The 22813-nt window shown below is 55.2% G+C and overlaps 1 protein-coding gene across 3 annotated transcripts in view; it reads left to right on the top strand.

Annotated features, from left to right (window-relative positions):
* SHANK3 (SH3 and multiple ankyrin repeat domains 3) overlaps nucleotides 1–19866 on the top strand; it is a 534820-nt gene extending 514954 nt beyond the window's left edge. For all 3 annotated transcript variants that reach the window (XM_059725576.1, XM_059725575.1, XM_059725577.1), the window contains one exon: nucleotides 12342–19866. In XM_059725576.1, coding sequence (XP_059581559.1) covers nucleotides 12342–12885 — 544 coding nt within the window. In that variant the 3' untranslated portion in view covers nucleotides 12886–19866. The remainder of the gene's footprint in view (nucleotides 1–12341) is intronic.
* The last annotated feature ends 2947 nt before the right edge of the window (nucleotides 19867–22813 follow it).

The raw sequence follows: 22813 nt of genomic DNA, 5'->3' as shown, positions 1-22813 counted from the left end.
GTCTAATAAAAGCTATCACATCTACCCAAAACACCTTGCCTGCCAAAGTCTTTAGACCAACACAGCTACAACCAAAAACCTAAGGAATTTGAGGCATCGCATCCATGTTCATGGATTCATACAGTTATAAGGCCAGAAAATACCATTATAATCATCCAGTCTGAACTCCTGCCTAAGGCAGCCATCGCACTTTACTAGAAATCCCTGTGGAAAGCTAACAGCTTGCATTTTGCTACAGCATGCCTTTCGGGATGGCATCCTGTCCGGACACCAGGATGTAGAGGTATGGATTGCTCTCCGTGGTAATTTATTCATGGAAAGTCACCCTCCCTGTTGAAAACCGGGGCCTTATTACAAACTTGTAAAGCTTTAGCTTCCAGCTATCAACTCTTGTTTAGGCCTCTTTGCACTGACTAAGAACTCTCTAGTACTTGGCATCTCCTCCTTGTGCTGGAACTTTTACACCACCGTAGAGGTGTTATGTGGTCTTTTAGTTGAGCTAACAGATGGGGCTCTTTAAGACTCACTGTAGCAGTTCCCAGTTTTTCTTCAGTGTCCACAGCGGCCTCGCCCACGTGAAATGCAGAAGTATGATAGCCCCCTTGTCATCTTGGCAGGTCCTATGTTAATGTCTCCATTTTGGCCCAACACCATACCACAAGCTCTTGTTCAGTTGGTTTCTACTTGTGGGTCACCGTGAGAGTCATTGCTTTCTAGACTATTGTCCTGCATACTGTAAGGGTGACCTGACAGACTTTGTTCCTAGATGCGTGACCTGCCAGTCAGCTTATTACCGTATATATTTTTCACTTTGTATGCCAGATAGCCCTGGAGAACTGATGGGATCCACAGGGCATACTCTAGGCAGTTACCCTTGCTATCTGCATTGTAGGGACAGGCCTCCTCCTCTTACTCTCGATCTTTACGGACAAGATACTTCAGGTCTCAAGGCAGGATGCGAGTCAGAGCCAGTGCTGGACCTTTCTTCTTTGTTCTGCTCTTGAGACAAGCAGGTGTCTAGTTCTGGATGGGTCGGGAAGCTCAGGAGAGAGGCACCTGCTGTTCAGGACCTAGCATTTACCTCTCTCCAAAAACAAGAAGAGCCACCCATTGCCCAAATGAAGTGTAAGAGACTGCCTGAGCATGGCCCCCCAAACAGACTTCCCCAAGACAAGCCTCCGTGGTGAGAAATATCAGTGCTAGAGATGCTTTTCCCATCCAGACTGCTTATCCAACATTTTCCCCACTGCTTGCTGAGTGTGCCTTTCACTGAGCCTGTCGCACTGACACGGGAGGGCCTCCTAGAGATACTCTGAGCGGCTGCACTAGCATCTTCCGCATGGGGTTCCTTTTCCATTCCTCTCCTCAAACAGAAAATTATGATGGACGATTATTTGGTTTGTTTTATAAGCTTCCAGGTGTTAAGATCAGAGGCCGAGTAAAAGCAAGTGAGCTTTGCATTTGGAAAGGAGCAAGTGAAGTCTGAGGGGGTTGCGATGTCCACATGCTTGGACCAGCTCCTGAGAAAGTTTTGTCTCCGGCACTGACAAGCCTCACCTTGCCGTCAGAGCTGCACTGTGCCTAAGGAGCAGAGCTAGCGGCAGCAGTCCTGCTCCCTGCGCGTAGGTGAGATACTGCAAATCACAGGCCCAGAATTTGAAGGCATGCTTTGAGTTTAAGGAGTGAGATCCCGTTCCTGACACATCCATTTTCAAAGGACCAGGATGGTCAGCAGAGGGTAGGTGTGATGGCTGATCAGTGGAAACAAAAGAAAAGACTCCATTTCCATCAAGGACACTGCAGAATGATGGAGAGCACAGAGAGGGGCAGTGAGAATGGCACAAGCCTGGAAGATTCTTGCAAAAAGAGATGTCACCAAAGCTGGGACTGTTACCTGTGAAAGCAGACAGTAATGGATAGCTGAGACACAGCGGAGCGTCTGCACACCCTCTCTCATAGCACAGGAAGGAGGCCACGTGCAATGGTGTTAAAAGTCAGGAATCCCAAACTGGTGAAGGAAATGCGTCTTTCCACAGTGTGCAATCAGCCCGGGCCTCAAGAGACGTGTTCTGCCAAGAGGCCTTCACCCTCCTGTCACCGTGGTGGCTGAGCCTTCCCCCAGCACATGCAGCACGGTGCCTCGTGCGGGGCCGGGCTGCACTGGGTGAGGTTGTGTTTCTAATGTCCATGAAACAATAGCAGGAGCTTAGCCAGGTGCTAATGAAGAGCATGTACATCTGGAGTCACAAGGGTGAGCGTCACCGTGAAGTATGGAGGGGTGCTAGAGCATCCAGCACACCAGGAGAGATTAACCTGAGACCAGCCTGAGGCAGACTATCCCACATCTCTTCCTGTGCACATCTCACACCTTCCTCAGAAGCATTCCCTGTGTCAAGCAGTCACTGTCTTTATGCTGTACCTGTGTTGCCACGGTGGCCCACCGCTGTGCTCGGTATTCTCGGTAGCACGGATATTTTACGGGTGAGCCCCATCGGGCAGCTGGGGTCAGAAGAGCAGCAAGGTCTGTGTGGGCTGAGAGGACACGGGCCTTTTGGGCGCCAGCTTGTTGACGGCTGCTGAGGTGAAGTGTTTGCCGCTGTGCTGACTGAACATATCGGCACCTCCGAGGCTGGGTAGGGAAGCACAGCTGTTTGTTGGCACAGCTGTTCATGTGGAAGCGCCTGTGAGCCTTCCTGGATGAGCCAGGATTGTGACCTGTGCAGTTGTCCGGCCTCTGGGGGAGCCCAGACGTCCACGTCAGTGACTGGACTGCGACAGCCTCAGCAGCCAAGAGCACTGTCCGTTACAAGGGCACGGGCGGCGGGCTCGCTCAGCCTCGGGTACGGTCTCTGTGACTAGTGCCTGCCTTGGCCGCGTGTCTAGGCGATGGCTCCAGGCAGGACTGAAATACCTTTTCTTGTTGGCTGTTCTTCCCAGTTTGGCCGAAGTAGGAAATGAAGTCAGCTGAGTAGGGGACTTTTCTGATGCCACGTTGTCTCATTTTCCAAACAAAAACAGATTCACTTGACCCCGTTTAAGACACTCAGGTAGCAGAGTCCTGGGAAGGAACAAAGTTGCCAGGGCCCAAGGTCTAGAGAGTGGTGTAGAGGATACTAAGAGGTCATTCACTGCATACTTAGCTCAGTCTCCTGTCTCCTTACTGCCTTCAGGAAAGGGATTAAGGCACTTTTGCACTTCCAAAAATGCTATTTTGGGGCCGAGTCTATACAAGATGCTACTATGCCGTGGTTACTGTGCGTTTATTTAGTACTTGTATAATCAAGTACTAAATAAACGTGCAGTAGCTAGAGTTACTGCGCAGTAGTGCCAGCTAATGCCTTTTTAGTGACACTACTGCGCAGCAGCATATTAGCTCTGTTTGTGCTGTGATGCACTACTGCATTTTACAGTATTATTCAGCCACTGCGCAGCTAGCATCTCATGTAGATGCACCCAGAGAGTCCTAAATACACAAAAGCGGTGATTATTTCTTCTCCTTCTGGACTACTGTCATTTGTGAAACAGTATCCAGATGTTTGATGCCAGACTTCCAAAGCAAGTTTTATTCTCCCAGCTCAAAGAAAGCACATGCTCAAAAGGAAGGCAGAGAAAGCACTTCAAGGATGTCCTCAAGACCAACTTGAAAAAATGCATCATCTACATTAACTTATGGGAGGCTGTTGTCCAGGACTATTGGAAATGGAGGAAGAGTCTGCTGCAGAGATCTCAGTACTTTGAAACCTCACAACGACAGCCGGAGACAGAAAGGTGGGAGCAGCAGAAACGGTATGTCATGGGCTGAATGAAGAACCCAGAGTCCCCCACCCCACACAGAAACTTGTGTCTGAGTTGCAAGAGAGCCTGACAATCCCGGACTGGCCTTGTCAGCCATCTTTGGACCCACAGATAAGACGATTATGGAAGACAATCATCTTCGACTGCAAGGGATTGCTGCTGCTGCTGCTGCTGACCCCTAAATCCACAGGAGTGGCCTCGGGCTGGAGGCAGCCCCTTCCCTCTGCTGCACAGGTCATTGTCACTGCCAAGATCTGCACCTGGTGCTTCCACCACAGAAGTTAGTTGTGGCAGGGCCATCGGGAATGGGGGGTAATTCCCACCTCAGAGCTAGTGTTGGTGAGGACTGCTCACCCCAATGATCACACTTCTTCTCCCAGATACACACTTTCTGTCACTGCCGACATGGTTAATGCAGCCTAACAAGAGGACTAGATGATTGCTGAAAGCCATGTGGAAGCACCTGCTAGAGAGTCCCAAACCAATCACAAGTGTCATTGAGCTGAATGGATGCAAGTGTCCTAACTGGACTGGTCAGAAACTCTTCGCTCCAGTCTCTGCCTCTCTCCCTAACACCCTGGACTGTTCATTGTTTCTGAAGGAGACTGGACCTGGTCTTCACTGATGGGACACAGCTGTCTCTGATCACTGCCCCACCATTCAAGGAGTCTGTGCAAAATGATGTTTAAAGGTGTTAATCCAGTTCTTCCCATCTAGATCTAACTCAGCTTCTTCTTGGGTCTGAAACTTAATTTTCACTAAGTGGATGTTACTTTGGACTCACTGTGGGTCTTATTTTTCTCCCTGCACTGCAATCAGTGGGAATCATCTGTGACCTGTGGTACAAAAATCAGGCCCTATCTGACTTTTCTCAAAAGGCAATGTTCCCCCTCCACTCCCTGCTGACCAGAGACTTACATCCCTCTGTGAAAATACACCTTGAAGACCAATCTGTGGCCAGACCAAGTCAAGGGCACCTACAACCAGGTAACTGCACTGATGACCCACAGCAAAGCCAGCTACTAGCTCCTATGACTTACTTGAACAGCAGCCTGTTTGGACCTGTTTGGGGCATACAACAGCTTGGTTCTGCTTCTAAAAGGGTGAAAAGTCATGTGTTGCAAATCTGCAGAGAGCTATAGCCACCAACCAGAAGTTCTGTATCCATCAGATGGAGCAGACCAGCAGGCCTCCTGTCCTGCATGGCTGACTCCTACGGGTTCTGTCTTGCCATCGCTGTTGGCCCTGAGCTGTGGTCTCACATGCTGCCAGTATATGATGGTGGTTTCTGCCAAGATAAAGGAGCTCTCAAGTACCCCTGGGGCCCGATGGCCACACCTCGCAGACCACCCTATCAGTCCTTCTCTCTTCCATAGCCATGTCCCGCACACCAGGCTTGGCAGATACAACAGCACGTGGACACTTACTGATGTGCAGCTAAATGCCGCTGTGAGAACTGTCACAGGAGAGCCGTGGTCAGCACCAGCAGTTTGGCTCCTCATCCTCAGCTCCATCTTGCCAGCACCCCAACAAAAGGAATCAGCAGTAATACGAGTATGCACTCACCCTTCTGAGCCACCACCCCACGTCCAGGAGCCCTTTCTGCTGGCAGGTGCATCCTCAAAACCTCAGGAGTGTCATCGAGACAAATGGTGGCAGGTGTGCAAAAAGATCAGGGCCAAGAATCAAGAACCACTGCACTCTAAGAGCCTTCTCCAGAGGAAAAGCCTTGATCGCTCTCAGCCAGTAGAAGCCATAGAGTGCATGACTCACTTGCACAGCAGCCTTCACTGTTGCTTTTGTCACTACGTGAAAGATTTTTCATCTCCCTAACCTTAGCTTGGACAGCCTGTCATGTCCCCGACATGGCCCACTCTGCACTCTCTGCCCATATGGAAATACGGACAAGTTGGCGCTACGTCCTCACCAGCAGTCCTGCCTAACAGGCACCTGGACCTAGGATTTCTGTGACTAGGAGGGTTTTTTGGGACATGAGCTCCAACCCCATCATCACAGGCCACATAGCATGTAGCCCCAGTCCAAAATTGTGCTTCAGATGGATTATGCTTTACCTTCAAGCCTATTAGGTACCTGGCCCCCACTACTCATCATAGGATCATAGAGAAGCAGGTCCAGAAAGGACCTCCTGAGGCCACCCAGTCCAACTCCCACCCTAGGCAGGACCATCCCCCTTCAAACCATCCTAGAGAATCCATGATCTAAACTCTACGTGACAGTACTGCCGCCCGGACTTAGCACAGACCTAACACCCTAACCTGCCGCTGGTAAAGCAGGGCAACCACGGCAGCCAGTGTCCTGCTTCTGTCCAGTCTTCCTCCTCTTGGAGGACTGGTCCAGAACTTCACCCCATGATGGTTAGAATCCTTCTTCTCATTTCTAGCCTAAATTTAGCCAATTTATCCCAATGTGCTTTTATGCCAATGCTGTCTTTTACCTTAAAAAGCGCCTCTCTTTCCCTTGTTTTCATAAGGAGTCAGCCTTCTATTCCCCTAATCATCGTAGTAGTCCTACTTAATAGCTTCATAGATGTTCGGGTCAGAAGGGACCTCAGTAGGTCATCCAGTCTGTCCACCTGCCCTGGGCTGGAAAGAGTGCAGGGGTCAGATGACCCCAGCTAGATGCTTGTCCAGTCTGCTCTTGAAGACCCCAAGGGGAGGGAGAACACCACCTCCCTTGGGAGCCCATTCCAGATTCTGGCAACCCTTACTGTGAAGAAGTTCTTTGTAATGTCCAACCTAAATCTGCCTTCCATCAATTTGTGGCCATTGTTCCTAGTTACTCCAGGGGGTGCCCTAGTAAACAGAGCATCTCCTATTCCCAGCTGCCCTCCCCTGATGGATTTATAGGCAGCCACAAGATCACCTCTCAGATTTTTCTTGTGAAGGCTGAAGAGACCTAGGTCCCTCAGTCTCTCCTCGTAGGGCCTTGCCTGCAGGCCTCTAACCACACGGGTGGCCTTCTCTGAACCCTCTCAAGATTCTCCGCATCTCTCTTGAAGTGCGGCCCCCAAAACTAGATGCTGTACTCCAACTGTGGCCTGACCCGTGCTACATAGAGGGGAAGCATCACCTCCCCAGACCTGTTCGTGATGCACCGGACAGTGCATGATAAAGTGCAGTTAGCCTTGTTGAGCGCTTTGTCACATTAACAACTCACGTTCGTCTTGGAGTCAATAATGACTTCAAGATCCCTTTCCGCTGCTGTGCTGCTGAGAAGGTCATCCCCCAGCCTGTAAGTGTGTTGGTGGCTCTTTTTGCCCAGGCACAGCACTTTGCACTTGTCTTTGTTGAACTCATTCTGCCCATTTTTCCAACCTGTCCAGATCCACCTGGATCCATTCCCTACCCTCTGGTGTGTTAACTTTGCCTCATAATTTGGTATCATCCGAGAACTTGGACAGGGTGCTCTCCACGCCCTCGTCCAAGTCCTGGTGAAGATATTGAATAGCACTGGTTCACGGACCGAGCCTTGCAGGACTCCACTGCCCACATCTTTCCAGGTCTATATTCACCGGTCCATGACCACTCTCTGGGTGCAACCCCTAAGCCAATTTGCCACCCACCTGACCGTATAATCATCTACGTCACAGGCTGTCAGTTTATTTACAAGAACAGAATGAGATACTGTATCAAAGTCCTTCTTAAAGCCTAGGTAGATGACATTTACTTCGACTCCTGCATCTCAGCATTTTGTGACCTGGTCATAAAAAGAAACAAGGTTAGTCAGGCAGGACCTACCTGCATTAAACCTGTGCTGATTTCCTTTCAGCATTATTTCTTCTGCTGGGCTCCCACAAATGTGATCCCTAATGATTTTTTCCAGAGTTTTCCCAAGGATAGAAGTGAGACTGACTGGCCTACAGTTTCCTGGTTCCGCCCTCCTCCCCTGCTTGAAAATAGGGACCACATTGGCCCTTTTCCAGTCCTCTGGGACCTGACCAGAGCACCACGAGTGCTCAAACAGCCGTGCCAGTGGCTTTGCTATGGCACTGGCCAAGTCCTTCAGCACCCTTGGATGAAGTGCATCTGGGCCTGCTGATCTGAACACATCCAGCCCCTCCAAGTGCCCCTTCACTAAGTGCGCTAACAGTTGTTGGGCTGGTGTCCCTCCTGTGTCTATGTATGATCCAGCTGGGAGAGTTGTCTTGGTCTGTGTCTAGGCATACAGATGCAAAGAACTCACTGAAGAGCTCAGCTTTGTCCCCACTCTCTGTCACCAATTGCCCTAGTTTGTCCTGCAGGGTCCTGTGCTGCCCTGCACCTTCCTTTTGCTCCCTATATACCTGAAGAAGGACTTTTTGTTGTCCTTAATTTTTGTCACCAGCCTGAATTCTAATCCTGCTTTGGCCTTCCTAACTGATTCCCTGCAAGTGCGAGCTAGGGAGTTATACTCCTCCTGCCAGGGAGCTACCCCCTGTTTCCACAGCCTGCATACCTCTTTCTTTGCCCTTACGCTTTCCTGGACTTCCCCGTTCAGCCAAGAGGGCGTCTTGGCCCCTTTGCCCCCTTTTATGTGCAATGGGATTGTCTCCTTCTGCGCCCATAGGATTGCTCCTTTGAAGACAACCACCCTTCCTGGACCCCCATTTCGCCAATGTTCTTGAGCTTTAACGCCTCACTAACTAATCTCCTAAGCACACTGAAGTTAGCCTTTCTGAAGTCTAGCACTTCAGCCCTGCTGGTTAGTTTACCCACCCTTTGCCAGATAGTGAATTCAATCAATCGATGGTCACTATCCCCTAGGTTACCTTGTACTTCCCACCTGTTCAGTTTGAACTCATCTTCCTTGAATTCTTTCATTCTGTCCAACTGGATGCATTGCTCTGCATGAGGTCTTAGCAGTGCTCCGAACAATGGTGGTGATCCTTCGCTGTGTCTGGTAGCACTGCGGCTCCTGCCTGATACCCCCAAGGGCCACGGTTGCCTTTGTCACGTCCAGGTCATGGTGGAGGCTCTGCTGTCCCCATGATGGACTGCCCAGGTTATCATCCCCCTTGGTCATTCCCCACTGTTAAGCTCCTGGCTCACTTGCATTCTCAGCATCCCTCAGGTCTTCCTGCACGGTGGTCAGTCCTCCTCTTCATATTGTGCATCAGCAGAGGCTTACTGTGTGTGCCATTGTCACTAATGAAAATATGAAATAAAGGAGAGTGTATATGCACCCACAGACACCCCAGGGCAATGCAACCTTGTGTCTAGACATGCTGGACTCAGCCTGTTTTGGTACCAGAAAGAAGCATTCTTCCTGGCTTAAACTAGCTCTTCAGCAGGTCTCCAACATGGGCCCATGGTGGAGAAGAGCAGAAATGCCCCCAGTAGCGCAGCCTGCACCTCTGCATGGAATTGTCTCTCCACCGGGCGGCAGGACAGGCGCGCAATGTAGGAGAGCCCCCCCGCAAGCATTTTGTTGTCAGTCCTTCTCAGGGCACTGTCGCTGTGTATACGCCATCCAGGTCCGCAGCTGAGTCTAGGCTTATTCACCGGTTACTGTCAGCTCAGCGCCCTGTCACCCCTCCCCAGTGCCCTCGGCCCCCTGCTCTGCTGTGGCCAGTTTGGGCATTCTTGGTGTTTTGCAGCCATGAGCTTCGTAGTGGTGCGAGGGCTGATCTAAGGATTGGTGAGACAAACACTCGCCCGGGCTGATTCAGACAGGGCCGCTCCTGCCTCAAGCAGGGGCTGGACTAGATGTGACCTCCTAAGGGCCCTGCCAGCCCCACTGTCCTGTGACTCTGAGCTGCCACCCCGTAGATTAAGTGGAAGGAACGTGCAGAGAAACTGGAGAAGGTGCAGAGCTGAGCGGCAGTGAAGACAAGGGAGTGGAAAGCAAGTTGTGCGAGGGAAGGGTGAGTGTGTGGAGATGAGAAGAAGTGGGGCACAACAGCAGTTTTCAAATGCCAGACTGGCTCCCATTAAGGAGAGGAAAAACAATGGTTCTCTCTTGCCACAGGGCAGGACACAGGGCAATAGGTGTAAATTGTAGCCAGGCAGGTTTACATCAGGTCTCAGAGGACAGCTCCTGCACACTGGGAGCATCTACACATCACCCTATGGTGCACTACAGTGTCTGCACGTGATCACTAGCTACATTGCGTTAGTGATGCACTCCCCGGGTCTAGCGCTCCACCACGGCGATGTAGCAGCAGCATCTAAGCATGCGCCGCTGGCACAGTGCAGTAACTGCCTGTGCTGCGCCGTGCTTTAGTACTTCCAAAAGGAAGTACATCACCATATGGCAATATGTAGACGTGCCCACTGAGTAGTGGGCTGTAGATGGATATCGTCCAATCAGCCGGACAGTAGAGCAAGCTGCCTAAGGAAGTGGTGAATCTCCATCCCTGTAGGTTTCTAAGCAGAGGCTGGAGGAAAGCACCTCTCTGGGGTGAGGTAGGACCAACACACCCCGCTCCTGTGCAGGGCACCTTGGAAGTCCCTTCCTGTTCTCTGGGAGCTCTGATCCAAGAGGACACAGGGTCAGGGGACTCCAGCTGGCACAGCCCCATGGGAAGTGTCATGGGCACGGAGGAGTGGGGGCATGACCCACATTAACCACAGCTTTGCAGAGGGTTACAGACTAAGATGCCCCCATTCTGCTCCAAGTTGCACAAGCCGGTGAGTATCCACACTGTCCAACCCCAGAGCCAGACAGCTGCACAGGCAGAAGAGCCCGGAGAGGACCATGCTGGGACCCTGGCAGCTCGTGGCTGTGGGGAGGAAGACTTCATGTCTGCAAGTCAGAGCTGTTGGGAAGGCCATTCTGCCCATCAGGTGTGAAGTCAGCTGGACACCATGAGAGGCAGCTTCTTCAATGCCAGCACCAGGCTGCTGTGTGGGAGAGCATAGGAAGCAGGGCAGTGTCTCTCTGCCTACCTCTCCCTTGCCGTTTCATACAATACAGGGAGATCCTGGGGATGGTTTTTATCAGTGCTACACACCCCCAGGGCTCTGGCCCCCAGAAGGAGCAGCAGGGCTTAGCAGAAGGAAATGCTGAGGAGTTGCAAGGCTCAGGCCAGTGCAGAGGGTGCCCTGGGCCAGGCCTGGCCCACTGGCTTCGGAGTGGACAGAGCACTCTAGTAACAGGAGCAAGGAGGCAAATGTTCTGTTTGATGTTAAATGCACCACTTCATGCTCCCATGGGTAACCCCTGATGCAGCACTCTTCCCCAGCCAGGCAGAGGCCACAAGTGCTGGCATTTACCAGCCACTTGGGCTTGGAGCCCCTCATTGGCTCTGTGGCTCCCTAGCATTTCTCTAGCTCATTTCTGATGAGCTGAGACCTCAGCAAAGGATGCCTAGCCCATGGTGGTGAGGCAGGCTGCTGCACGCAGCCCACCCAAGCAGGCAGGGCCAGAGTCTCGACATGGAGTCACTCAAACACCAACAAACCACAGGCCCCCTTCCCAGGCAAGAACATGTGGCCTAGTCCCAACTCCAGCTGCTGCCAGCCAGAGGAGACCAAACTTTTGCCGTTCTCCAGCCAGCCTTTGCTGTTGTGCTTCCTGGGAGCCCAAGACGTTCACACGGAGACAGGAGCCCACACACAGAGCATGCACAGCCTGCAGGCAAAGCACGACGTGCCTACAGGTACCAGCAACAGGCAGGCACGTGCAGCGCCTGGCGCAGGTGCCGCCACATCCTGTTCAGCAAGGAAGGGGCCTCAGCTGTGGCAACAGCATAGCCCTCAGCTTGAGACCTCACAGTCTCTGGGAGAGGCCTTACCCCAATCATGCCCCCTGCCCCATGGGCTGGACTTGCCCACAGGGATCTGGCATGTGCTGCACTCCTGGTCAGCTAGCTCCCATGCAGCGCATGCCCACCTGCATGTGCCTGCCTCCCCAAGGTGCCCCAGACATAGGGCCCTGTCTTGTCACACTGCCTATGTCACCTTCACGCATGACAATGCTCCGTCCCTGCTGCCTTCTGTCCCGCTGCACTGCAGCGGCACTCCCATCCGCCCAGTACTCAGGGCAAGAACATCTAGCTCCAGACTGGGGCACTGCCCTCAACTGGCAGAGCATGGCCAGAGATGTGCTGTACCTGCTGACAGCGAATGGACCCAGTTTCAAGGGCAAACACGTATCCCTACCAGTGGAACTAAAAGGGTTGCAGCCAGTTGTGCCGGGGCTCGACCGGCTCTGGCACAACTCCCGAGAGGCTGTCATGATTCAGTCGAAGGCAGGTGAGATCAGCGGTGTCCCCACCTGCAGTGCTTTGCTGTGTGTGTGTCGGGAGCAGCAGGGCCAGGTCTTCCCGGGGTCTCCGCAGAGTGCGCCTAGGTCAAGCTTGGCCAGCACGTGGAGAGACTGTAGGTACTGGCACATACGTCTGCCACCACTGCCCCGCCAGGCTGACTGCACCACAGTCCCTCCCTGTCTCAGGCTGGCCCCGCGCTCCAGCCCTGCTGCCCCTCGTGTACAGCGTATCTGTGTGCTCTCGTGTCTGGGGATCTCCGCCTCACCCCTGCCCTTTGCTCTCTCTCTCTCTCTCTCTCTCTCTCTCTCTCTCTCTCTCTGCATCTCTTACTCCACAGACTTTTCAGTAGTTTAGGAGAACTCAGCACCATTTCCCAGCGGAGCTCCGGAACCACCTACACGGTTCGACCCGGCAGCCGCTACCCCGTCACCCGACGTACTCCCAGCCCAGTGAAGCCCGCCCTGGATCGGACAGAGCCTCTCAGCACCGTGCGGCCCTACGGCCTGACCCCCCCCACCATTCTCAAATCTTCCAGCCTCTCCATCCCACATGAGCCCAAGGAGGTGCGCTTCGTAGTGCGCAGCGTGAGTGCCCGGAGCCGGTCCCCGTCCCCCTCACCCTCTCCTGGGCCACCCCTGCACACGCTCCACCCACCACGGCCCTTCATGCAGAAACCCCTGCACCTGTGGAACAAGTATGATGTAGGGGACTGGCTGGAAAGCATCAACCTGGTGGAGCACCGAGACAAGTTTGAGGACAATGAGATCGAGGGCACACACCTGCCTGCCCTCACCAAGGAGGACTTCGTGGAGTTAGGGGTCACACGGGTGGGGCACCGCATGAACATTGAGCGGGCACTCAAGCAGCTGGTCGACAGCTGACCATCCTAGGCAGTGCTGGCCTCTTCCAGAGCCACTGGACGGGGAGGGGGCATTTCTACCAGGCTAATAAACAAAACCCAATTGGATTCTTTCTATTCTGACCACTGCACTGAAGGGCGAGGAGCCGCGGAGCCCCTGCTCCTGCTTGCACTCGCGCGCAGAGCCCGACCCACGCGCCCTGCACCAGAGCGCCGCCGCCTCCGGGAACAGGAATGTTGCATGACGCGCTCGTCTCCGTTCCTCAGAGTCCGCCCTGTACATCGCTCGGCGCCGTTCCCAAGGCACGTCGCTGCTGGCTGGCCGGCGGGGTCGAGGCACCGTGCCTGGTCAGGCCCAAGCCCCTGTCTTGGGGTCTGGGCCACGCAGTGGAGCCTGGTTTGCCTGTGTGGAGCAGGGACAGGAGGGCCAGCATCGCTGGTGCAGATCAGGAGACAGCCCAGCCCAGGTCCTGGGGCGCACCATGGAGGGGGCTTCACCACACAGTGCTGGTCACTTCAAGCCATGGTCTGAGCTGATGGGCATCAATCAAGGTCCTGGGCTCTGGGCCAGGCACCGTGTGCACTGCCAGGTCAGCCCTCCCTGGTGTGGCTGGCGCACGGCTTGCTGGGTCAGAGGTGCGCGGAGGCTGAGTGCAGGCTGCTCCCAGGGGCAGGAGGGCAGGCTGGAAAGCGCAGCTGTGGAAAGAGGAATGCACAGTGCTGGCACTGGTAAGACTGGGAAGGCGGCAGCAGGGCAGGCCCTGACCACCTGGAGCATAGCAGGAGCCGAAGAGTGGTGCGAGGCAGGCAGCATGTGGCCCAGAGGCCACCTGCCAGGACAGGCAGGGTTCGGGGCACCTGGCAGGCCTGGGAAGCACAGCAGCAAGCACACAACAGGAGGAAGGGCTCCAGCTCAAAGGCCCAGTGGAATTGGCAGCAAAAGGGCCATTCTGGGTGAATGCCTAAGCTACTGGTTGAGGATGAGCCATGCAGCAGAGAGACATCTAGCCTGCTCCCTCCCTGCCCATAGCTGCGCCTCCCTGGAGTGACCACCCGCGCCCATCCAGCCCCAGAGAGGAGGAAACCTATTGCCATGACAGCAAGAAGACTGTGATGACCCTGGTGCGAGAGACCAGCCTTTGGACTCTGTGTTCCTTTGCCCTATTGCCCTGGTGAGAGGGACTGAAACCGCATGGATAGAAGCATGTTTGGGGGATGTCGGAGGGAGCCTGGCGGGGAATCCAGCAGAAATGCTTTGCCAACGTTTGGGGGGTGGGGGAACGGGGTGTTATTTCCTCTTGGTTCGGGGTCGTTTCTAAGGGGGACACATTGATGGGTAATATATAATCTCCGTGCATTTATGTAGAGCAGCTGATGATCAACAAGAGATGATGCTAACTACAGGATTCCCACTCCGTCCTAGTCATCCTTATTTTGCATCTTTTTAATCAGCTATATATTTGAAAAGAGAAGAGAACAAATATCTATATATCTATATCTATAGCTATAGCCACCTGATTTTGTTATAATTTTACTAAACCTATGTAACTCTAGACTCCTTGCGATGCGGCTGGGTGGGGGTCTCCATGCCCCCGCTCCCGGGATGCTCACGACTCCCGGGCCTTTTTAAGTGACTGACTGAATGAATGTTAAAGTCTTTTTTACAAAAAAACCCGACAGCTCCTTCCAGACACTCTGGATTTTAAAGATTTAGAAACACAGAATCAAGCTTGGTTTTTGGGACACACCAAGTCTTCCACCCCCAGGCAGAGGTGCGGAGCTGGCACGCTTCCACGGCACCACAGGCCCCACGCCTCTGGCAGGCACGGGGCTCCCACCGCTTCAGGTCTTCTGCCTGCAGTCCTGGGAGTAAGAGCCATCATTGTGACACCGAGCACTTAAACTGCGCTGTAGACGTCTAAGTGCTGGGGAGACCTTGCTAGAAGAGTGGGACCAGGCCACGGCGCAGCCTGGGCTGCTCCCGTGAGCGCCTGTGTGTCAGGGCAAGGCAAGGAGGGGGCTGAGCAGGGCTTTCCAGGGCAGAGGCAGTCATGGGGCAGGAAAGGAGCCTGGCTCCAGATTCTGCCCCTGAGCTGGAGTTTTGCTCTGAGACCCCAGCCCTGGGATAGGCAGAGGCCCTGCAGGGGAGGAGGAGCAGTGGGGAGGAACAGCTTTGGTGAGGGGCCTAGCCAAGTGTGGCTTGGGGGCTGTGCCACCAGGAGCAGCTTGGCATGGCCCTGGCACCAGTGAAGCTGTTTTCCTGCCCTCAGAGCCCTCGGGGCAGGCATCACAGGGGCAGATGCTGCAAGAAGAAACGTCCCTTGCTCTGTGGTGCTGAGCAGGGCCTGGAGGGTCTGGGCAGAGCTGGGGAGACCCATGGCTGGAGCTTAGGCTCATGCTTCTCCCTTCCAGACGTGATGACCTAAGTTGTGTCAGGCCTCAGGTCTGCCCCATGCCCTTCCTCCATCACTCAGAAGAGCTTTCTCCCAGGGGTAGTTGCAGAGGAAGGATGTGAGCAGGGCTGCGGTGTCCTGCAGGGCCTCGTGCCAAAGGCACCCAGTCTTGCCTGGGAGCGCCATGATCCAGGGACCTTGCCTTGGTCTGGCACTCCCCGGCCCATCACCATCCTAGCTAGGTGCCTCGGCTCTGGGTGCAGCAGGGCTCAGCCCTGCCCGCTCCGAGGGGAGCAGCTTGGTGACCAGGGGTCCCAGACAGCTGAGGCCCCCGGTGAAGGCATTAACTCTTGTGGTGCTAGAGGGAAGGACAGGGAAGCTCCACTCCGATCCTCACTCATCTCTGACCTTGACACGTCAGCTGGTGAAAAGTCCCAGGCCACGTGCTGGGCTCTGCAGCCTCCCCGACCCCCAGGCAGGCCTGGGCCACGCTCTGCAGTGCTGTCTCGTGTCCCGAGCTGACTCCTGGCACAAGGTGGGGAAGACTTGGCCTGGGCAGCCCTGCCCAGAGTGCCCTAGACTCTGCCTCCCAGTGTGGTCCTGCCCCTTTCCTCTCCTCAGCAGCAACCCAGAGCTCACGGCTTGCGGCAGGGCTATGAGGAAGGGGAGAGGCTGGTGCCTCAGTGCCCCCTTGGCCTGAGAACAAGACACCCGCTCTCGCCACGAGGCAGCCTGAAGTCTCGCCTGAAACCCTCCCACACGCAGCCACAGCCTCAACAGCAGCCATTGCTTTCATATCACCCCATGCTGCCAGACCCACATCACGGCCTGTGCCCCAGCCCAGCACCCAGCAGCCCATCCCATGCCCAACATCCAGCCTCTGAACCAGGGGCCCAGATAACCGCGATGCCATGAGCCCAGCTCACCTTCCTTCTCCCACATCCCTGTCCTCAACCCAATGGTTAAGCCCTCCCCTGCACACCATCCCTCCGTACCCAACCTGCCTTCCCACACATGCCCCCTCTCCCACCCCCCACATCTATTATGCCACATCCAACCCCAACACCAGCTCACGCACCATACCACACTCACATCACTCTGCATGTACTCATCATGCACCCTGCACATGGCAGCCCTGAACACAGCCTGGCCGTGCGTACCCAACATACACACCCCACCTTCCCATTGCCTAGTGATGCCTTGGCCAGCATCTAGCACGCTTGGTCCTAGCACAGCACTGACACCCTGCAGCGCTGACCCACTGCAAGCCTGGAACTAATCATTCCACACTGCAGCCCATGCCAGCAATGCTGCCTCATGCCCTGTGATCATGCCTGCACCCATTGGCACATTCAGATCCCCTATAGCCAAAGCCCTGCAACAGAGGCAAGGCCTCGTGCATCACCAAGTCCCATCCCTGCCCATGCTCGTGGCTGTGGCAGACAGTCCCTTTCCAGACAGCGTGATCCCACCATGCACTGGGCTAAGCGTTCTGCCGCACCTGGGCGCATGCTCTTGGGTAGCAGGTAGCAGAGGACACACAGCTCCCTGCCACCACCTCCTGCCCTTGTCCATTGCCCTGCACCATGTTCCCTGTGCCTGGCCAGCAGCACATGCACGTTGCCCTCTGCTCAGCACATGCCAGCCCCTGCACACCTTCCTGGCCCTACCCACAGCAGCACAGCCCTGCAAACACCTCCTGCCCCTGCCACAGCCGCCTCACCATGACTGGTTCTGGCTTTCCTTACCACCCCATCACTGGCAGGCCCCTGCTTCTCTATGCCCCATGTTTCATGCCACACCTCGCTGTGCCATGGGTGAGCGCCTGCCACCCATCGAGTCCACCCCTGTGGCCCAGTACATGCCATGCAGCAGCCTCTCATCCTTCAGCCCTGCCCACCACCAGCCCCACCACACCCCCAACATCCGTCTCCATTGCCCCGCAAATCTCCATCCCGTCCATAACTCGGAGGGGGTGCCCAAGCCCCACAGTGCCGCCAGCTCTGCTGGACACTGCTCCTAGCAAGCCACTGTTAACACCCAACCAGCCCAGCCCCCTCACAAGTCCTGTTGGGGCCCCTGAGGGGAGCCCATGGGCCCGGCTCAGCCTGGGGGAGGCTGTCCCAGGGTGGAAGCGCACCTGGTGTTATCCTGAGTGCAGGTTGGTTCCCAGCTCATGCTCGGTGAACCCTTGGTCTCTGTCCCTTCTGCAGCTGTTTTGGGGCAATCTGATGAGACCCACCTGCACCTGCCTCCGGCTCAAGGAGGCTCGAAGACTGCAGACCTCACCGTGTCTGCAGGAAGTTCGGTCTGGGACCGGGGATGCTGGACGCCCTCTTCCCATTTCTGAAGAGCCCCACCTGCTCCCCCATGGAGCTGCACCTCCTTAAGAGGGCTAGAAATGGTGTGTGCTGCTGATTGCAGAGAAGGGCCGTCCCGGGCACCCGCAGGGTGCACCGCAGCTTCCACCCGGCCAAGCAGCTGCAGCCGTACCTGTGTTGAAAACACTGAGTGGCCCTTGGTGTGAGACTGAGGCCTCTGGCGCCATCAGTCCCAGGGCCACCACGGCTCATCCCAGTCAGGTATAACCCAAAAAAAGGTGCCTTCCAACCGTGGTCTCTCCCTCTGGCTCTAGTCCCCAGGTGGCTCCCTGGCCCCTGGTCTTCTCTCTGCCCAGTCACAACACACAGCATGGCCCATCAGCACGGCTTCTCCATGTCACCCCTCCCAGGACAGCTTGCATCTGTGCTGTGGCTCCTTCCCGCTCCCCATCCCACAACACAGGGCAGGAGTCAGCGTGAAGACAGGAGACGGCACTGCAGGCACGGCTGGTCTGAGCTGAGCTGAGCGGATGCCCGGCTGGTGTGGCATGGGCTGGCGCGGCGTAGCTGTGCCAGCATGGTGCTCCCCAGCCACCCCGCCCTGCCAAGAGGCAGAGGCACCGGGTGGGCCGAGCCCCACACTAGTGTGGCTGACACAGCTCCCAGGCCCTGTACCGCCTGGCACCATGTCAGCAGGCCCTGGGGGGAATGGCCTTGCCCCACAGAGCTCTGGGGATGCCACGTCCCCACAGCTGGGCATTGACATGGCGGGGTGGCCGCAGCCCCAGCACAAAGATGGGGGCTTGCCAGCTCCCAGCTCCTGCATGTCTCTGGAGATTGCTCTGCTGTCCAAAGGAAGCTGCAGAAGTGCCGGGCTGAGGCCAGTCCAGCAGCTCTGCTTGTTGCTTCCTGTCTCCAGATGACAGAATCCCATTCTGTATCCATTGAGACACCCCGGGTTCCAGCCAGTTCTGGGGAGAGCCGGGCTGTGGGGACCTCTGCCCCCACCTGGCCTGTCCAGCAACAGGCGGGTGCGCTCCCAGTTCAGTATAGAAGACTTGCTGCTTCACGGACTCATTGACTTCCGGGGGAGTCGCATACCATGCTCCGCAACATGCCTAGGGCTTAGGTCCCGAGATCCCCGTGTGTGTGTGACTGGCGGTGGAGAACTTCTCTTGCACTGTTCACACCCATCCGCGTCCACTCCAGGACCTTTCCGGGAGCAGGCTGCACACAGCCCTGCTGGCCCCGCAGTCTGGTCCCAGGATCATTCCTAGTCTCACTGAGACGGAAATGTCACGTTCCCGTTACTGTAGCTGCTGCTACTTTTCGTTTTTCAGCTAAAGCAGAGGGTTTTTTCTTTTCCCCATGTGTAGATAGCTCTTTTCTGACTCCGTATCTATTCTCCTTGCATTGGCATCTCCGTTCCAAACATCTCCAGACAAATGGAACATTTCATTCTGAAAAGCCATTTAGGAGAAGGCAGAGTAATGCAGGAAAGGAACCCAAAACAACACCTTAGCGCAAGGTCCATTCAGAGAACAGCCACACCCCACCCGCCAGGAACCCCTGCTCCCGTTGGGACCTGCCGCGTGCTGAGGTTACTGTGATTTCTCAACGACGCTGGTTTTCTTCTGTAAAAATGGGTACAGACTTTTTTTGTTTTGAATTTTTTTTTTAAGTTGTTGATAATTTTTTTGTCCAGCCTAAGTTCGTACATCCTTTGTTCTTCAAAGAATTTCTAGATGTTAAAAACAAGAACAGAACAAAACTCGCAACACTTTGCTCCTGATTGTGAAAGGCTTTTCCAGCTACAGCCGTTTGGAAACAGAAGCAAAGCGTGTTTTAATTTTTCAGTCATGAACATACACACACTTACATATGCACACACACACACGCGCGCACACACACACACACACACAACTCTCTCTCTCTCTCTCTCTCTCTCTCTCACACACACACACACACATACACACACACACATGCACGCACGTCTCGCACTCATGTCCCTGTTGCTCACGTAGATTAACTCACCTGTGGGTTTTTGGTTCGGTTCTTTTTTTGTTTTTTTTTTTGTTTTTGTTTTTTAAATGTTACAGGGTCCGTTTGACGTCACACCTGATTTTGTACGGATTTTCTGAGGAGATTCCTCCTTCTCCAGAGTCATGGAGGTGTGGCCCACGGCTCTCCCTCCCTGTGACGTTGTGATACACACACCCCACAGAGATCTATGTTTCTTATAGTATATTATTATGATTATTATTATGTAATAAATTTATAAGAAACCTTTGTCTGTGTCCTGGGCCATCTCTCAGCACTCCCCCCTGGCCTCTGAGAACTGCCCCTCCTCCCCGGGCTTTCTTTCTGAGGGCACCTTGCTGCAGCTCTGCACAGCAGGGGCTCCTGGCCATGGCCACGTGCCCATTGCACGGGGCTGCCCCAGCCAGGCCAGCACAGGTGCACGGAGGACAGTACTAGCCACAGTGCTGCCTCCCACAGCCCCGGACCCACCCTGCCCAACTGCAGAGCCCCGCCAAGTGAGGACACCACTAGGCAGCAGGCACCTCAGGAGGCCTGGCCTGTGGACCCACCATGGGCTCCCAGGGCTGGGCAGAGCCTGGCTGTCAGGAACCAGGGCAGCCCACAGCTCCACTTTCCCCCACCAGCCCAAGTGGCCTGTCTGCCAGCAGCCTAATGACCCCCAGCTTCCCCAGTGGCCTGCCCAGGCCTGGCTGCCGGCATGCCAGCAGCCGCCCTGTCAATGCCCAGCAGGACAGAGGACTTGGCCCAGCCCTGAGCTCCTTCCTGCCGGCCAGCCCATTTGCTCTGGGATCCCTGGCACCTGCTCCCCCTTGCTCCTGGTGCCAGCCCAGACCTCTGTCTCCTGGGAGAGAGCCTGGCTCATGGCTCAGATTAGCCACCCCCAAGCCCTGGCACAGCTACAGCTATCTGCTCCAGACCAGCACCATACCTAGACTCCCGGTGGCCCTGGGCAAACTTTTAGTGTAGGGCCCCACTTCACCAGATATAATGATAATAATAATTATTTTCACCATTTTCAGACCCTCTTTCTGTCCGGGCCCTGGGCAGCCGCCCAGTTTGCCCATGCCTGTGTCTGACCTAGCTCCAGACCACCTGGCCAGGGATCCTGACTGGATAATTGTTTCACCCGCTCCCTGCCTCAGCTCATGGCTCCACCGTGAGGCTGCTCACATAGTTTCATAGTTTCATAGTTGGTCGGGTCAGAAGGGACCTAAGTAGATCATCAAGTCCAACCCCCTGCCATAGGCAGGAAAGGATGCTGGGGGTCAAACGACCCCGGCTAGGTGATTATCTAGCCTCCTTTTGAAGACCCCCAGGGTAGAAGCCAGCACCACTTCCCTTGGAAGTTGGTTCCAGATCCTAGCCACCCTGACTGTGAAGCAGCGCTTCCTGATGTCTAGTCTGAATCTACTCTCCGTCAACTTATGGCCATTATTCCTTGTTACTCCCAGTAGTGCTCAGGGGAGCAGGGACTCCCCCAATGCCTGCTGGTCCCCCTTGGCCAGTTTGTAGACGGCCACCAAATCCCCTCTCAGCCTTCTCTTGTGGAGGCTGAGCAGGTTCAGGTCCCGTCGCCTCTCCTCGTAGGGCCTGCCCTGCTGCCCCTGACCATGTGGGTGGCCTCCTCTGGACCCTCTCCATGCTGTCCACATCCCTCCTGAAGTGCAGCGCCCAGAACTGGACACAGTACTCCACCTGCGGCCTGACCAGTGTCACACAGAGGGGGAGGATCACCTCCTTGGACCTGCTCGAGATGCACCTGTGGATGCACGACAAGGTGCGGTTAGCCTTCCTGACCGCGTCCCCACACTGCCGGCCCACGTTCATTTTGGAATCGTTAATGACTCCAAGATCCTTTTCTGCCTCTGCCCTGACGAGAAGGGAGTTCCCCAGCCTGTAGGTCTGCTGCTGGTTCTTCCTCCCCAGGTGCAGCACCTTGCACTTGTCAGTGTTGAAACCCATCCTGTTCTCATCCGCCCACCCCTGTATCCTGCCCAGATCTAGTTGCAGTCTGTCCCTCTCCTCCTGCCCACTTCTCCCCACCTCTTAGTGTCATCCGTGAATTTGAACAGGGTGCTTTTTACCCCCTCGTCCAAGTCGCTGATGAAGATGTTGAACAGCACGGGCCCAAGGACCGAGCCCTGGGGACCCCACTGCCCACATCCCTCCAGGTCAAAAAAGACCCGTCCACCACTACTCTCTGGATGTGGCCCTCCAGCCAGTTAGTGACCCATCTGACTGTGTAGGCATCGACACCACAGTCACTTAATTTCTTAATCAGAATGGGGTGAGAGACAGTGTCGAAGGTCTTCCTAAAGTCCAGAAAGACTACGTCCACCGCGACACCCGTGTCTACAGATGTTGTGGCCTGGTCGTAGAAGGCCACCAGGTTGGTCTGACAGGACCTGCCCCTAATGAACCCGTGTTGGTTGCCCCTAAGCATGACCTCCCCTGCTGCCCCTCACAGATGTGCTCCTCGATAATTTTCTCAAAGAGCTTCCCCAGGACTGAGGTAAAACTAACGGGCCTGTAGTTTCCTGGTCCTCCTTCCTCCCTTTTTTGAAAATGGGGACCACATTGGCCCTTTTCCAGTCCTCCGGCACCTCGCCAGAGCACCACGAGTGCTCATAAAGCCGCGACGGGGTCCCACAATGACCTCTGCTAACTCCCTCAGCACCCTGGGGCGGAGATCGTCAGGACCTGCTGATTTGAACATGACCTGTCCCTCCAGAAGTTCCCTGACTAGGTCCTCTCCTCCCCCGGGGCTGGCTGCGCCTTGCCTGGGTCCGTCAGGGATCCCGGGGGCGGGGGGTGACCCGGTCCCTTCTCAGAAAAATGGAGGCAAAGAAATTGTTAAACAGGTTAGCTTTGTCATCTGGTGTAACCACCAGATTTCCTACCATGTCCTGCAGAGGCCCTCACGTCTCCACCCCTTACAGACCTCAGTCCCCAACCCACCTGCCCCTGATCCCAACTGCTCCCTAACCTCACCCATGCCTGCTCCCCTGGCTGTGACCCTCTGGGGTCAAGCCCCAGCCACCCCTGCCCTGATCAGACCCTGACACAGGCAGCCTCGGCCAGGAGGGGAGCTGGCCTGGGACTGCGCGCGAGACTCTGGCGACATACTGACCAAGGGGGTGGCTACACTCACCCTTGACCCACACCGGGCGCCCAGCCTGGCTGGGAATCCAGC

This window comes from Alligator mississippiensis, chromosome 4, assembly GCF_030867095.1.
Source record: "Alligator mississippiensis isolate rAllMis1 chromosome 4, rAllMis1, whole genome shotgun sequence".
Taxonomy (NCBI): Eukaryota; Metazoa; Chordata; order Crocodylia; family Alligatoridae; genus Alligator; species Alligator mississippiensis.
This window is presented reverse-complemented; position numbering and strand designations above follow the sequence as displayed.